The sequence below is a fragment of the Salvia miltiorrhiza genome, chromosome 5 (assembly GCF_028751815.1).
Source record: "Salvia miltiorrhiza cultivar Shanhuang (shh) chromosome 5, IMPLAD_Smil_shh, whole genome shotgun sequence".
Classification (NCBI taxonomy): domain Eukaryota; kingdom Viridiplantae; phylum Streptophyta; class Magnoliopsida; order Lamiales; family Lamiaceae; genus Salvia; species Salvia miltiorrhiza.
The window spans coordinates 12,852,007-12,871,027 of NC_080391.1; the positions used below are offsets into that span (position 1 = coordinate 12,852,007).

General features: G+C 31.2%; 1 protein-coding gene across 1 annotated transcript; it reads left to right on the top strand.

Moving 5' to 3' along the window:
* The first annotated feature begins 17,369 nt into the window (after positions 1-17,369).
* LOC130986112 (chaperone protein dnaJ 11, chloroplastic) lies at positions 17,370-18,312 on the top strand. The gene has a single exon (XM_057909403.1). It carries the CDS (start codon positions 17,651-17,653, stop codon positions 18,098-18,100), a length of 450 nt encoding a protein of 149 aa, XP_057765386.1. The 5' UTR covers positions 17,370-17,650; the 3' UTR covers positions 18,101-18,312.
* Positions 18,313-19,021: the final 709 nt, after the last annotated feature.

The following is a 19,021-nucleotide window of genomic DNA, read 5'->3' on the forward strand; positions in this document are numbered from 1 at the left end:
CTCTTTTAAATAAATGATGTGTCTATTTACGATAATCTCAAGCGGATCGGATCTATATGAAGTTAATTTTCACCTGAAACCCCCGGCTATAATTTTTATATTATTAGGTTGAAACAAAATATATAATAGTTAATAAAACTATACACGATAACACACAAGAAGCGATCAAATATTTTAAAATAGTTGCACACATCAGATTGCATTTATATAATTTAATAGCAAAGAAAAGAAAATCGGTTTCTTGAGGTTAGTGGCGGAGACATAAGTTTCACATCCTTATCAAACTATCACCATTTTACTAATCCTTGTCTTAATTTATACCCGTTATTCAAATTTATAAATTTATCATACTAAACAAGTAAACATAATAAATATACAAGGACGACATAACCTATGAATCTGTTGTTGGCTTCATTAATACCAAATCATAGTCATAATTAAAAAAAATAAGAAAAAATCATAAACACACTTTGACAGCCTAACTAAAAACAATTCAAATTGGAGGTATCTTCTCAAAATTAAAGTGGACCTATCACATGTAGAAAGATAAACAGGTCCAACCACTAGAGCGAATGGTACAACTGCAGTGGGTAAATTATGAAAAAGAAAAGGGGGCAATACGTTAGCTCCAAATGTGTGGCCATTTCAAGGGTGAAAGATAAAGGCTTCTAGAAGCTTTGGCACGTGCCAAGAAATTCAAATTTCATTTTGAATTAGGAAAATCTTACCATTTGGCAATTGGACTGATTTTTTCCTTTTTGATTGCATAGCTTTGGAAGGCTGAAAATGAAATGTTTGAAAAAGATTTGTGTTCTTATCTTTAAATCTGTATGGTCGAATTCCATACTTCGAAAAAAATGTGGATGTAATTTTTTTTTATTTTTTATTTTTGCATTATGTTTACTTTTTGTTCACATAATATCAGCCGGCATCCTTATTATATTCAGTTGTGTGTGATCGTGTCATGAAATAATTTAAATTTAGAGGTTGATTTGATTGATGATTTAAATGAAGTATAATCTTCCAATTGGAATATGAAATTAAACTTGATCACGAATGGTTATGTACTTAAAATAGAAAGGGTTGATTTTATGATTACATAAGATAAATTGTTTTTTAATTTACTTTATTTAACAAATAATTGTATAGATTATGTGACGAGAGATTCGAATTCATAACATTTAGTTTTTGATATTAACCACTTTATTATTAGATCAACACGAGCACATTGCTAATATTAATTATTTTTTATTCTTTATACATAATTAAATTAACAGTTAAATTAAAAGATCATGACACGATGGATTCAAACTCCAGACCTTTATCCTCGAGCATTAACCCTTTTACCGTTAAACTAACACACACACATGTGATTTTTAATTTCGTTGATTATAGTTGTCAAAGACTATTACTTGTTTCTCGGAAAAAAATATAACTTTTTTTTTTTATAAATCTATACTATATTAAAAAGGGAGTTTTCAATTTCAAATTGATTTCAAATCAATTTCAAAATTGAGTGGCAATTTTGTAGTTAGAATAAAATTGAAGGTTTATTTATAAGCTATACATCTTTTTTTCTTTTTCTTTAACTTCTTATTTTTCTATTTTATTTCTTTTTTAAAATTATAAAATTAGACTAATTATAAAATATTTGATATGCATATCAAGTTAAAGATAATGACAAGTGCTTTAATTTGATATATGTTATGTAAATATTGGATTTAAAATATAAAAATTATATTTATTTAAAGATTAAAACTTAAGAAAATTCTCTCTCCTCTCTCCTCTTTTTTTTTGAATAAATCTATTTTTTCAATTATCTTTTAACTTATATTGTTTTCTTTTTACACAATATCATTTTTTTATTAATATGAATTATTATTTATTATTTTTATATTAAACTAAAATATATTTATCTTAAATTATGGAGTAGTATTTTAAATTATATTTAAAATTTTTATATAATAATCAAATGATAATCAATTTTATATATAATAAAATATAAAAATATTTTTCGTGCGTTGCACGAGTGCAAATGCTAGTTAATAATTAAATTTAAAGATTGTGCCAAATAGATTTAAGCTTTGAGATCTTTAACTTCAGTTAATACCCATTCTATCGTTGAGATAATGCACACAAAAAAAAGATATTGATTACAGTTATCATAGAGTATTGTTTGTTTCTCAAAAACTGATAAGTTCTTGTAAAAGTTATTACATTTTTTTTTGAATGGGGGTTATTGTAATTTTCATACCATAGTATAATTTATTTCGGCCTAACATTATGATCACCCCATTGAGAAAGGAAAAAAAATGAATGAAAATGTCCCTTCGTTCACAATCCACTCACCCTTGGGATATATATTATTGAAAAATGGAAAGCAATATCTGGAGAAAAATAAAGAAAAATGATTGTGGTAGCATACTTGTCGATCATGATATTTGAAAAAGACGACAAATATTGGGAGAAATGTCTATCCAGAAAATTAGTGTATTGAGTAGGACTCTAACTTAGTATGCAAGTGGAAGATGTGTGATGAGAGAGAAAACCCTTCTAGAATCTTGGCACGTGCGACCCATTTCCATCAATAGCAAACGGCGGGTAATTCGCCCACTTCGCACGGTTATAAACGGCTCTTTCTTCTAGAAACTATTGCACGTGCCAAAGAAAAAAAAATTAATTATCCACAAATTAACAAGACTACAAATTAATTAATTAAATACAGCCAAAATACCATCAACCTTAAGTAAAATGCTAAACACAAGATTTTGTAAGATTATTTCACGAATTTTAATTAATTCGTAAGATAGATCAAGATCTGAAAACAAATTTGTGTCCAATTATATACAGTAATTATAATTTTATTAAAGGTAGTGATATTTAGTCACCTAGTGTCTAAGAGCATCTCCAATGCATGGTGTTTTAGGGGGTGTCTTAGATGGTGATCCCCACATAAGACACACCTCTCTCCAATGTATTGGTGCTTAGAGAGTGTCTTAGATTTCTATTTCCACAAAATTCATATTTCTACACTTTTATTTTTAAATTCTCAATTTCATTAAAAATAAAATTAAACACTACAATAATTAAAATAAAATTAAAAACATAATTAAAATACGATAATAAAATAAAAAAATAACAATAATTTCCTAATTTAAATAAGCCCTCGACGCTTGAGCACTTCTTGGACTAGGTGGTTGTGCAAGGCCAATTGTGCCTCCGTCATACCCGTCGTGTCCTTGTTCAAGAGCTTCATATCCATCTCCTCCCGTTTCATCTCGGCTTGCATTTTTTTGACCTCGGCGATTTTCCTCGTTTTGAGAGCATGCTCCTTCATGCTTTCGGCCACCTTCTCGAAGGCGTCGGAGAACGTCGAACCTCCTCCCGAAGACCCTTCTCCCTTCTTCGTCTTGCCCTTGTCTCGCTTTGCCGCTTTTTGGCCTTGGGGCCTCGTCGTGACACTCGGCTCTGAAGAAGTGGTGGTTGCTCCACCATCGGAGCCCTCTTGGACATCCCCGGCTTGCGACATGAATCTTTCGCACACGCGAAGCACTTTCCAAGCTTTGATGTAGGAGAATTGCTTCTTCAAATTCGCCTCGAACATCGTCTGGGCTTGTTGGGTGATTTGATTGTCGCTCATACCACTCCCCCAATTCTCCTTGCAAGTGTTGTAGAAGCCCTCGAAGAATTTCGTCTCCTTTTGGATACGGGCGAAGTGGGACTTGAGATATTCCGGCTTTTGCGTCGGCGCTCCCGACTCATTGAGCGCGTTGAACTTCTCCGCGATTGCTCCCCAATATTGGAGCAACCTTTGGGAGGTCCCCAAAATAGGATTGTGGGTTGCCTCCGCCCACAAGATTATCACGAGCTCGGACTCCTCGTTAGAATATGAAGCGAGGGTGTCCTTGGCTTTCGGCCTCGCCGCCTCCGACTCTTCTTGGACATTGGCGTGCGCCGCCGGCGTGGGAAGATTTCCCGTAGCCAAGACATTGGAGGCTTGCGAAAATGGAGCAAACCCCATCATAGGAAACCTCGAACCGCCGCCTTGTTGCTCGAGGTATTCATTGAATTCGCGATCCATTACAAGAAAAATGTAGAAGAGAGAATTGTAGTTGAGATGAGAAAATTTTTGAAGAGAGATTTGTAGTTGAGAAAGTGGTGAATTTTATATTGTGAAAGAGTGGTATTTATAGAAAGGAAAAAAAGAAAATAAAATAAAAAATAGTCGTTCAATGCAACGGTCGAATTAAAAAAAAAAAAAAAATCAACGCTTAAATTAAAAAAAAAAATAGATTTTTGATTTTTTTTTTTAAATGGGGCGCGTCCACCCCGGGTCTCCACCAAGACACGGCCTCGCAACTGGCCGCATCTCCAGCGCAGCCACCCTCCCAGCGACCCGGATCGATCCGGCCTTCGCCTCCCCGGATGGAGATGCAGTAAGACACCTAGCTAGCAAAAAATCGGTTTTTTACTTAAGATTTAATTTGACCGATTTTTTATTATTTTGTATTTTGTCTAAAATATCCTGTTCAGAAAATACTCAATCTATTTTTTAGTATATTTTGGTTTCCATAAAATCCGAATTTTCAGGTTTATATTTTCGGTAATTTGTTTTTCTTTATTTTTTGGATAAAAATATTTTTGACATAGCAGTTTCGAAAATAAAATGATTAATTTCGGCCAAAGAAAACAGTTTATTCGGTAAATTTCATATAATGTTAATTTTCGGTAATTTCATATGAAAAAAATAAATTTCTAGGGTATTTAATTTCGGTAATTTCATATAAAAATGATAAAACTTAATCATGATGAAAGGCTCAACATGCTTATTTATAATATATTTAATTTTCTAATTTTTTTTTTCAAATTTACTAATTTATTTCAATGAATTAATTAAACTTTATTTCATTGAGTAAAATTATTTCGACTTCGTTATTTACACTATAGTAGTTCATATTCTTATTATTGCATCGATTACAATACTTTATTATAATACATTGTCTTCAAGTATATGTTATATAGTTTTCCGAGCAAAATCCCTACATACGATTCATTTTATTTTATTATTTTTCAACTTTATTAATTTATTTCAATTATATCCTTCAACTTTATTTCATTGAGTAAAATTATTTCGACTTCGTTATTTACACTATAATAGTTCATTTTCTTATTATTGTATCAATTACAATACTTTATTATAATACATTGTCTTCAAGTATATGTTATATAGTTTTCTGAGCAAAATCCTTTCGTATGATTCATTTTTTAAAAATTTACTAATTTATTTCAATTAATTAATTCAACTTTATTTCATTCACTATAATTATTTCGACTTCGTTGCACACACAATAGTATTTCATTTTCTTATTATCAAATTGACTTCAATACTTTAATTATTATAATACATTGACTTCAAGTATATGTTATATAGTTTTCCGAGCAAAATCCCTATGTATGATTCATTTTTTTTTTCAAATTCACTAATTTATTTCAATTAATTAATTCAACTTTATTTCATTCAGTATAATTATTTCGACTTCGTTACACACAAAATAGTAGTCCATTTTCTTATTATCAATTCGACTTCAATACTTTATTATAATACATGGTCTTCAAGTATATGTTGTTTGGTATTGCGAATAAGAACTCATCGTATGATTCATTTTATTTGTATTTTCTTTTTCAAATTCACTGGTTTGTTTCAATTATATAATTAAACTTGATGAATGTTGAGTTTAATTATTTCGACTTCAATACTATATTATACTCCCTTCATCCCAAGTAAGATGACACATTTCTTTTCGGCACGGGATTCAAGGAGTTGTAGATTAGTGTTTTAAGTGTGTAGTATAAAAGTGATTAATTAGTTATAATTATGCAATTAAAATCCCTTATTTTTCTAAATATAGAAATGTGTCATCTTGGTTGGGGCTGTTGATCGGTTCGGGTTCGGTTATCCGTACCCGAATTTTCAGTTACCCAAACCCGAAAATTGTCATATTTCACTAACCGTTCCCGAATCGTTTTAGGTGTTCGGTTACCCAATAACCGCTTCGGTTATTTGGGTATCCGAAATACCCATCTAAAAATTAAAATTTAAATAATTTGCTAGAAAGAGGATTTGAACCTTAGTCTCTAAGGAATACACAAAGCAACTTATCCACTAGACTAAAACTCATTCTTATACCTTAAATATATCATAATTTTATTTTAGCTAAAAATCGATTTTAAAATAAATAAATAAATTAATTAATTAATTAATAATTAAAATATATATAATATAATATTAAATAATTTTTGGTTATTTCGATTAACCCGTTTTAGTTATTGGGTTAACCGATACCCGAATTTTTTTTAAAAATAATACCCGAAACCGAACCGATAACCAAAAAATTCAGTTATTGGATACCCAAACCCGTGAATTTCGGTTCGGTTAACGGATTATCCAAAACCCGATAACCAATTAGACAGCCCTAGTTGGGACGGCCCAAAAAGGAATATGTGACATTTTGGTTGGGATGAAGGGAGTAATACATTGTCTTCAATTATATGTTGTTTGGTATTGCGAACAAAATCTCATCGTATGATTAATTTTATTTTATTTTTTATTTTCAAATTCACTAATTTATTTCAATTAATTAATTAAATTTTATTTAATTGAGATTATTTCGACTTCGTTATTTACACTATAGTAGTTCATTTTCTTATTATCAAATCGACTTCAATACTATATTATAATACATTGTCTTCAAGTATATGTTATATAGTTTTTCGAGCGATGTCCCATCGTATTCACCAATTTTTTTTCAACTTCACTAATTTATTTATATTATATCATTCAACTTTATTTCACTGAGTAGTTCATTTTCTTATTATCATATCGATTACAATACTTTATTATAATACATTGTCTTCAAGTATATTGTTATATAGTTTTCCGAGCAAAATCCCTGCGTAGTATTCATTTTATTTTATTTTATTCTCAAATTCACTAATTTATGTCAATTATATATTTAACTTTATTTCATTGAGTATAATTATTTCGACTTTGTTATTTATACTATAGTAGTTCATTTTCTCATTATTATATCGATTACAATACTTTATTATAATACATTGTCTTCAAGTATATGTTATATAGTTTTTCGAGCAAAATCCCTTCGTATGATTCATTTTTTTTTCAAATTCACTAATTTACTTCAATTAATTAATTAAACTTTATTTCATTGAGTATACTTTATTTATTTTTTTCAAATTCAATAATTTATTTTTAATTACCACATACTTTTGTCGTAAAATAAGAAAATTTAAACTACCATATGATATTATACTAACACTTATACTAATTTAATTTCTTTCCCAATTTCACAAATTTATTATTGTACATAATTTCATTGAGTAATAATTTTTTTGTGCTTTCAAGGGTTTTCTAGGTTCTTATTTCTTTTTCTTTTATACAAACCTAATTTTAATTAATAATTTCACTGAGTAATATATTTCTTCATTTATAATATATTCTATGCACTTTTATGTTTTTTGGGAAAAACATCTTCAATTGTTTTGTCAACATATATATTCCTTCATTTATAATATATTATATGCATTTTTTTGTTTCTCCAACATAAATATTCCTTCATTTATAATATATTTAATTTTGTATATATCATCGTTTATTTTGCCACATATATATTACAACATTTATAATATGTTTAATTTTGTTTATGTCATCATTTATTTTGCCCACATATATATTACAACATTTATAATATATTTAATTTTGCATATGTCTTCATTTATTTTGCCGACATATATATTCCTTCATTTTTAATAAATTTTCCTTCATTATATATATCTTTTATAATTCAACTTAATTTCATTTTTTATTATCATTCCGAGTTCATTAATTTATTATGATATATTGACTTCAAGTATATGTTATTTAGTTTTTTTTTCTTAAATTCACTAATTTATTTCAACTAATTAATTAAAGTTTATTTCATTGAGTATAATTATTTCTTATTATCATATCGATTACAATACTTTATTATAATTCATTGTCTTCAAGTATATGTTAAATAGCTTTCGAGCAAAATCCCTACGTATGATTGAGTATACTTTATTTTTGTTTTCAAGAGGTTTTAACGAGGCTCGGTCCTTAGTCTGCTCTCCTGTGCTTTCAAGGGTTCTTTAGGTTTTCTTTTTCTTTTTTAATAAAATTCTATTTTAATACTTTATTTTTGTTTTCAACTTCACTAATTTATTTCAATGAGTATAATTATTTCGGCTTCATATTTAACTATAGTAGTTCATTTTCTTATTATCAAATCGACTTCAATACTACATTATAATACATTGTCTTCAAGTATATGTTATATAGTTTTCCGAGCGATGTCCCATCGTATTCACAATTTTTTTTTCAACTTCACTAATTTATTTCTATTATATCATTCGAGTTTATTTCATTGACTATAATTATTTCGACTTCATTACTCACACAAGTTCAATTTTCTTATTATTATATCGCGTTTACTGTTTTATTATAATACATTTAATTCAAGTATATGTTATTTAATTTTTCAATCGATGTCCCATCGTATGATTCATTTTATTTTTATTTCTAACGGTTGACTATTGCGGTTGCCACTACCAAACAAGGTGACAAAGTATCACTCACATATTACCGAGGTCTCAGGTTCAAATCCCCCAAGCACCTTTTTCTTGTATTTCGTTTTTTTTAAATCATCTTCGAAATGTTTTTTTAATTATTGAAAGAAAAAATATATATATGAAAACAAATCTAGGATTATTTTGAGGGGAATCTCTAAATTAGTTGAAACAAATAAAAATAACATAAAATTCAAAAAATAAAAAATACTCAAAAAATAAAATATATGTGGAAACAATTAACATAAAATTCAAAAAATAAAAAATAATAATCGAAAAATAAAACATATGTGAAAACAAATCTAAGATTATTTTAGGAGAATCTCTAAATTAGTGGAATCAAATCTAGGATTATTTTTTGGAGAATGAGAATCTCTAAATTAGTGGAAAGAAATCTAGGATTATTTTTAGAAGAATATCCAAATTAGTGGAAACAAATAAAAATAACATAAGTTTCTAAAAAAATAAACTAATTTTCGATAAAAAATAATATAATTTTTGAAAAAAAATACTCCATTCGTCCCAAACGAAATGGCTTATTTCTTTTCGGCACGGAGATTAAAAAATTGTATAAAGTAGATAAAGTGGGTTGGTAGAAATTATTTAAATATTAAGTATAGAGAGAGAGTGTATTGCCAAAAAAAGAAACAGGACATTTCGTTTGGGACAGCCCAAAAAGGAAAACAGGACATTTCGTTTGGGACGGAGGGAGTATATAATTTTCCATAAATAAAATAATATATTATTCGAAAAAAAATAATATCTAGAAACAAATCAAGGTTTATTTTAACAAAAAACCCAAAATTAGTGGTAACAAATCAATAATACAAATTTTAAACAAATAAAAAAAAAATCATATAAATTTCGAATTATATTATTTATATAATTTTCGGGAAAAAAAATATATATAAGGAAACAAAGAACTTAAATTTCGTGTTGGAAATTGGTTGTGAGTAACCAATGTTTGATAATTTTTCGAGTACCGAAAACATTTAATTTAGCATAATTAAATGGGACATGATCGATCTACGTTCCGAGTAGATAATCGTAGTATATTTATTTACTCAAAACCGATTTCCGGTGAGTGAGAAATAATTGTTTAAAGTTGGGTACTTGAAACATTGAGCTGTGGGAAAAGATAAGCATTAAATAAGATTTAATGCTTATCCCACATCGGAATGTGGATAACATTTATTACAGTATAAAAGCTATTACATCATAGGATGTAATAAAACTGTGTGCACACGTGACGGGTTGCACAGCCCACACGCGCGCGCCGCCGCCGGCCCGGCCCCGGCCCCGTCGCCCGTCGCCCGACGCCCGGCCCCGGCCCCCGGCGCCCGGTCCCGGTCCCGTCCCGTCCCGTCCCCGTCACCCGACGCGCGGCCGTGGACTTGGACTTGGACTTGGACTTGGATCTTGGATCTTGGCAATTGGTCTTTGGGTGGTCTTTGGGCCTACCCTAGGCCCACTCCGATTATTATCCTTTTGGACCAACGAAATCTTGGGACGAGGCCCAACTCGGTTGGGCCTACGCGCACGCACACGAAGCCCGCTAGGGCTTGGCCCGGGTGGACCCTTGGTCTCCCAGGAAGCTTCCCTTGGTCTGACATTCTGCATACTGCACTGTTGAGTTCTGTTCTCGCCTCTTTCCAGTTCGCCGGAGCTCGTTGGTGTGCGGTGCTGCTACCTACGAGACGAAGCCGTTTCATCTTTGGGGACGACACGCCAAACCGAGAGCACTACCGGGGCGTATCTCGTCTTGCGGACAGAGGACCTTCCTCGACTCGGCTGCCTTTACTGGTTATTAGATTGTAATTTTCAATACAGTTTTTCCCTTGTATTCTCAACTCCTACATTTCTGTTTCATTGTACTACGCCCGCAAGCTGTAATTCCAACATTTCGTATCTTATCAAAACCGAAAAGTACAAAAACAAATGGTTGAGTATATTTAGGAGGGGATAATTTAGTAAAATCACAACATAGGAATAAACCGGTCCATTCTATATCCATGCAAAAACCCGGTTTTTCCCTGAGTGTCCAAAAATCATTTCCGTTTTATTAATACTCGATTGATGAGTAGGAGTTCCCTAATGCTAAAAAGTTGTAATAGGTTGAGATATTTTGGTTTAGCCAAAACAAAAGTGAGTCGAAATTGATAATCCGAATTCCAAAAGACTTGGCTACTCCACTAGTGAGTGGCCCCTATTCAACATAAAATATAGTAAATCATTATTGGCTTTGCATATCTTTGCGGATTTGCTCGCTCATTTCTTCCTAGTTGCCCACTATATACACACGCACGCTTGTTGGTTTTTTGTATTTCTTATTTATCTATTTTATTTTGTTTGAGCTCTGCAATTGTGAACATAAAATAATTATCAAGAACTAAATTGATGTATATATGTATGATTTCATTTTGATAAAGCGAGTTGCGTGTCACTTGGATTGTTTTTTTTTGTGACTGCACCATTAGTATTGAAGGAGTTAAATGACATATATTATATATATATGAGAGTAAGATATTAGTCAAGATTAAATTTCATGAGTGAGAAATAATTTATTAAATTTAATCATTTAAAGGAAGATATTGTATTGAATGATATGGGACTTGTATTAAATGGAAATCCACATTGGTTTTACACACATTCAACATGCTTGTATATAAAATATTATAATATTCCATAGGAATTGGATGTTGGTTGCTGGTCTTAGGCCTATAAGTAGATATCATAGTTGAAGCTCTTCGCTGCTACTTGTTGATTTCTTTAGAATTATAATTAATCCTCTACGTTTCTGTGTTAGCTAGCTTGTGTTTTGCCAAAGCAAATCTGTATCCAGTTTCAAACATATATTTTGCTCCATTCACTTTCTAGTTAATTTGTTTCAGTTATATTTCTCTACATTTCTGCGTTGCAAGTCAAAGAAAACGTATATCCGATTGTGACAAATAGTTGGTTACGCATGAGGAACCTGTTTAGCATAGTTGATTCTATTAAAATAATGAGCATTGTTTTCCAGAAGAATATTCATACATATAGAGCAGACTTTAATTAATCTATAATTATGGATGCAAAATCGAACCTACTAGCTAGCTCAAGCTCACTTAGTTTAAATACTGCAGTTGTTTGAGCTCGACTCAAGCTTTTGTCTTGTTGATTGAGCTCTACTCATCACTCAATTATAGAGGTCGAGTTTGATTTGAGCTCGACTAATATAATATTCGATAATGTCATATTCGAGTTTGAACTCGAGTTTCGACTTAATTATCTAATATTCATATAAATGGTGTTCAAGCTCATTAAAAACTCGTGAAAGGCTCGAAAAATATTCAAAATGTGCTCTTGATATTGATCAACTCTATTGTTCAAATTTGGCTCGGTTAAGGCTCATGAGTTTACTCGATTGAAGGTTCGGAAATAAATTTGCGACCAAAATTCAAACATGTTAATTTGTGAGCTCAACGAGCCAAGCACTCTCAATTTAAATTTTGGTTCGATAAATTATCGAACTAGAAATTGGACTCGAACTCGGCTCATTTATTTTTTAGTCGAGCCCAAACAATATTTTTTCAAGCTAATTAATTTTGAAGAACTTGTCACTAATTCTATTCAGTATTCATTCACAATCTTATCTATAAGCAACGATTTTTAGCAACGATTTGACAATGGATCAAAGGGTAAAGGCATGATAATTTTCGAAAGGAGAAAAGCATCTTATTAATTTAATTTTAAATTAGATTCCTCGTATAAGTTGGGGAACTTTTCAGTTGAAAATCAAGTATAGGTTACTTCCCCGTTCTTAAATTATGCATTTTTGTTAGGGTATGTCTCTTAAATATATATATTTTCTAGTTTTTGACACTATTTTTTATATAATTTGAATAATTGTATCTTTATATTTCTTTCGTTTAATTAATAGCGTCTCAATTTGTTTTTTGAATTTTCCAATTTATGATTTCTCAACCCAAGCAATAAAATAAATTAAAGTGTGTGTTTCTCCCACTTGAATGCATTTTTTTTAGTAAAAAAACATTCAATTAAAAGATAAAATTAAATCGTTTCTTAGAATTTCCTCACGCCATGAAGGCAGAGAAATAGTCCATACCCAAGACTTAGAAGTGCTCAACGCATAGTGTGCAAGTGTGTGCGTAGCACGATTTGCAGTGCGATACATATGATAAACTCCAGTAAGATGATGTCATTGCACAACTTGTAAAATCTCGTGAATCTCGATTGGGAGCCGTTCATCGCCGTCTTCCAGTCGCGCCATTGTTTGTGCTAATACAAACGAACGAGTCTGTGAATACTTCATTGGGTGAGATCTCATATTCAAGATTGAGTACAATTTCCTTAACCACAGCCATGACTTCTGCGATCAAGACATTCGACGTTAGTTGGCTGCATCTTGCCTGTGCCACCACTACTCTTCTCAAATAGTCCCGTATGATAATCCCAACACCGAAGGCATTAGTCTTTGGACAGAAAGCAACGTCTACATCAACTCGACAGTTTCCCTCGATTGATAATTTTTTAATGCAATTTAAAAGATGTGGATCTCTCTCACTTTATTGTTAAAGCATTTTCTCATTTCTCTCTCCTCATTTACTCTTTTTGATTGAGTTTAAAAAGATCATTGCATGCCTAAATAATCATTTCTTAATTTGCGTGTCCCATTTTTTTGGGACGTTACTAATTAGACAGATGGAGTAATTTATACTTATTTACTTATAATCAACTTAACGATACTCTTACGGAGTGTTTGGTTTCGTGGATGAGACAGTACGATTGATAGGATTGAAGAATGATTAAATGATCCACCCAACTTTTGAGTGATAAACAATCACTCAGTTGCATTATTAGAGTGTGGGCCTAGTTATCCATCACTAGTCCAATCATGTAAAGCAACACTTAATTATGTTTGATTATTTTTATATATTTATATTTTAAATATATGTATATAAGAAATACTATGAGAGAAATAATATAATACATTGTTTTAATGATGGTAGAATCTACGCTAATTGGTTAATAGTGGTTTGTTACATTAGTTTGTTAAATTTGTGCTACTTTTATTTCGTTTCATTTTCTTAGTTAATTTTTAAGGTTGAGTTTAAGTCAATCCTCTAGTTAAAGTAAGCCTATGAATTATTAATAATATATAATATATCTTATTGAAGATGAAATAATTAAAAAAAAATAGCATGAAAGTAACTCTTTTTGTGTTTTCAATATACATGTTGTTGAATCAATAAACATAGAACAATTATTTATTTTATTAAGTGCCTAAGTTCCAATTTTAAGCCATTGAAATTTTACTTGGACACAAGAAAAGCTATATGGACTGTCCAAATTTTTTTGGCTTGGGAGCAGTGACGTAGCTAGGATTTTGTTTCAGAAGAGGCCAATTTACAATAATTTTAAAATTAAAATTAAAATTGCAATATTATTGTAAGTATAAAGTATCACTAAAGATGTAATAGCAAGATATGACTGTATAATGATATTTCTCTTGTATAATATTTCTCTTTTATGTATATATTTTTCTATTCACATAAAGTATAATGTACATATAGATCCATTCAATGTGAAGTACTAATATTAATCAAATATCAACATTTTAATAACTTACATGATGAAAATTTAGAAAAATCAATAATAATTTGGTATAAAAAAATAAAAAATGATATATTTTCCTGACACAAACTAATATTATTCACATAACCAAAAAAAATACTAAGTGCTCATTAATAAGTTCATATAAATAATACATATCCACAAAAAAAAATGAAATATAATCTACTAGCAACAACTAATATGAACTATGAATTCTAAAAAAAACTAATATGAACTATGAGACTATTTACTCAAATTACGTTAACAGTTACTCACTCCCTCCGTCCCACAAATCTTGACACGTTTCCATTTTGGGTAATAATTATTACCTTCTCTATCCTATTTTATCACTTTTATTATCATCTCTCTCATACTTTATCACTTTTATTACTTTCTCTCTCCTACTTTATCACTTTTATATTTTATTAACTACACACTTAAAACACTAATCTACAACTCCTTAATTCTCGTGCCGAATCCAAACGTGTCAAGATTCGTGGGACGGATGGAGTATATCTTAGTAATTGACATAATTAAAATCAATGTATCATAATATTTTTGAGAAAGAAACTAAACAAACAATTTATGACATAATTTTTTTAAAAATAAAAGATAAATATGATTGTACATAATATTACATTTAAACCTTAAATCCTTATTACTTTTTTGTATCAGTTCACTATGGATAATAATAAATTCAATTTTAACCAATTGATAAAAAAATAGAAAACAACATAAAATAACATAAACATATTACTCATATGATTGTTGTAGGAAAAAAGAAAGAATTGAAAATATTTTTTATTTAAAGAATATATATTAAAAATACTACTCCATCCGTCTCACTCCAATAGGCTCATTTTCTTTTTTGGGATGTACCACTCCAATAGGTTCATTTTCCTTTTTGGGTAAAAAAGTTGTACTTAATTGGTGTGGACCACACCACTTTACTACCAATTTTCTACCACAAAATAAATTTTCTTAATCTCCGTGCCCAAAAGAAGTGGGCCTATTGGAGTAGGACGGAGGGAGTATAGAGTACTGTATATACTAATTATTTTAAAATTTCCAATGGGGCCAATGCCCCGACTGGACCCCCATCCCTCCGTCACCGCTTGGGAGCTACCGTCCTTGAATCCCAATATAAGTATTTATGGGCTCTATAATTCAACGAGTTCAACACTCATATAATGAAATTTTGAATTTTGGATCCGTTCCTGAAGAGGGAATGTTTATTTTTGAAAAAAAATGGCAATATATATAAATTATAGTAACATCAATTAATTCATTAATTGTAAGCAAACCAATTACCAACAAATTATATAAGAATAAGTAAAAGTTGATGGGTGTATATTTTTCACCCCATGTATATGTTAATCTAGAATAGTATGTAAGCTAGCATATATTAGCCCAAGTTGCAGATGATTGAGTTCGGTTACTCTTGAAAATTTTATTGGCCATTTAAATATATCTTAAATAAAAAAATCTTTTAATTTCATAAATCTGACCTATATTACTAATGTTAATCAATTTTATTATAAGCAGTTTCAAATTTGGGTTGTTAATGGGTTTGGAATGACGGGGAGTCGATTTGAATAAGTAACTTGCTAGTCAAGTCGAAAATAATGTTTCGTGAAGATGATTTGTAATTTTTTTTAATTGTCAGCTTTGACGCCTAATGGATATGAACAATTGTGTGAAACAGATAGACATAGTGGACTTACGTGGATGGATTAATGTTAATACGCTATGCCACAGGATAGGTTTGGGAGGTAATAATCATAATACAAAAACGGTTATGATTTGAGTCAAGCTCAAGCGGTGTATAGTATACTCTTCAAATTTTAAAATACTACTCTCTCTGTCCCAAAGGAAATGTCCTCCTTCTTTTGGGCACGCTTATTAAGGATGCATTATCTACCTAATCTAGTAGAATATTAAGGAAATTTCAATTTCTACTAGATTAGGCAGCATATAAGATTCAATGACATTTCACGGCATTATTTCAGTTTCTACTAGATTAGGTAGATAATGCATCCTTAATAACCGTGCCCAAAAGAAGGAGGACATTTCCTTTGGGACGGAGGGAGTATTGATTAAGCTTACAAGTTTGTTTCATTCTCCCATACTTTATGTGCGATGTGTGTCAGTCGTCAGTTGTCCAGTAAATTACTATTTCTAAATTTTTAAATACTCCATTAGAAAGTGTGAAATAATTATCTATCTATAATAATATAAAAATAATGTCATCAAAGTGACAACAATTTTGTGACATTTCTACCCTTCCATTAATTTTTTCATCACGACTGAATTTTGATAAATAAATACATGGAGTAAATGTTAATTAGTTACGTGACATCAAAATTTATAGACACGGGGCTAGAATTTTAAAATTAAGGGCTTCAGTTCCTAAATTTTTTTTATGTCACATCAGTTTCAACTTGGCTATAATCTTAAATTTGGGTAAATTTCAAACATAATCAAAGTATGTATTTACATTTGCAATTTATGTAAATGAATTACTTTTATACCTAATTGATTTAACTTGTTACTTACAGAATACGGGAGTTAAAGTGAGACCCTCATTTATTAGTTTATCATTCTTTGATTTGTGTGTTTGATATTTGTGTGTATTCATCTAGACAAAAAAAAAAAAAGGAATCAAACCACTATTGCTAGACTTTGAAGCAAAGATCAATAATTCAGATAAAAGGAGAAACAACTCACAAGACATTAATCGACAAGAAGTCTACAAAAATAAAAGTGAAAGCAAATGATGAAGAAATAAATTCAGGAAATAGACTTACATTAAAAGTGCTGGTACCCCTGGTACCGTTTTCTATTGATTTTTTACTTGATCAAAAAAAAAATAGAAATTGAAATAAATGGGAGTACGGTTTTGTCTGTTAACTCAACATCAATACGGCAAAATTTTGCTACATATCTTTTCATTTTTTCAAAAATTTCTACATCATCATCAACAGATTTTTGGTACTCTTGATCGTCAAAAAAATTATCAACAATATACTTATTAAAATAGATTAAGTGTACACACATTGTGGTGTATTAGCCATATTTAGGGGTGGAGGTACACCGAGACGATGGTTCGAATATTTATTATTATTATTATTATTCATGTAAATTTATTTTAAAATATAAAAATAATATGGCCTATTGAGGAAATGGGCAATGGCATAATGGAGTAATGAAAAGAAGTTAGTGAAAAAGGTAATCCAGCCAATTACTCCAACCAAAACCAATCCAATGTGCCAAGTCAGCACACAGTAAAGTCACACACATTCTGACTTCCATATAAACCCTTCATCTCTCATTGTTTCTCGCCACACATCTCAATTCTCTCCTTCATTCGATGCTTCGAAACCCTACGCTCGCCTTCAAACAATCCCTTCCTTTCCACCAATTCCGCAGCCGGAACATGTCCGTGCGAGCCGAGCTGGCGCAGCTGGCCGTGGCGGCGCCTGATCGCCGGAGCCTCTACGAGGTCCTCCGCGTCAAGCGGAACGCATCGCAGGTGGAGATCAAGACGGCCTACCGCACGCTCGCCAAGCTGCACCATCCCGACGCCAGGGCGCGATTTATGGATTCCTCGATCGCATCGTCCGCGGACGGCGGAGACTTCATCGAGATCCACAACGCCTATGCCACACTCTCCGATCCCAACGCCAGAGCCGAGTACGATCTGAATTTGACCGTTGATTCGCGGGGCCGCTGGAATCCCGCCGGCGTATCCGGTTACCGGAGCCCTGGCCGGGCGAGATTTTACCAGACGCGCCGATGGGAAACGGACCAGTGCTGGTGATGCCTTGTTGGTTTTTGTATCACACCGCAATTGCTTCAGGAAATTCACCAAGTCTTGTGTATATTCTTCGCGATCCTTTTGATTTTCCGATTTTAGAGGGGGAAATTATTAGAATACTTTTTTTTTTTTTTTTCCTTTTTCTGGTTTGGAATTCTTAGTGTAATTCCCCGATGTAGAGAATTATAATATTAATGAAGAGAGCTTCAGAATGAGAATTGTTGTGATTGAAGCAAAATTTTACGTTATTGATTCTACCTTGAAGATCTTTTCTCAGAAATAGAACATGATGCACACGACTACGACGCGGAAATAAATAATTAGAAACAATAATGTCCGCAGAAGCCAAAGTCTCCTATCTTTTTCCCCTGACCCCAAAAGTAGGGCTTTTCTTCTCTCAGCCTCTTTTTTCTAGTAATACATTTCTAGACCTGAAGAACACTTAGTTGGATTTACTAGATTTTGCTCTCTTTTCTTGTTTGTGGAAGAATTTTATTTTGTTGAATTTTTTGTTTGAGAAGAGTATGCATATACAGTTGGAGATTTCTTTTATCTTGAAGAAGCCTATATGGCGTTTCAATTATTTTTAAAGATTGTGTGACCAACTGTTTTGAATTCTTATTTTTGTATGAAAACTCAATCACTAAATTCTCTATTATTTGCTTGATATGGGCAGTTGACAACCATTGAATAGTGGGAAATGCAGTGTCTAGAACTTTTAAAAGCGGAATTTGAATCAATTACAAAGGTTTGCAGTTCAAAAGTTTGATCATGCAAATTGTGTTTTGTTGAGTGCTTAGTTGAAATGAAAATGAGAAAACCAAATGGTAAACAACACCTGAATAAGATGCTTCTTAGAAGGCAGTAGCTGAGATGGAAGAAGGTTAAACGAAGACACCAAAAAGGTTTACAATTAGGTAGAAA

What these genes read in the sequence shown, in the direction of transcription:
- LOC130986112 (XM_057909403.1), top strand. Translation starts at nt 17,651, where the DNA reads ATGCTTCGAAACCCTACGCTCGCCTTCAAACAATCCCTTCCTTTCCAC.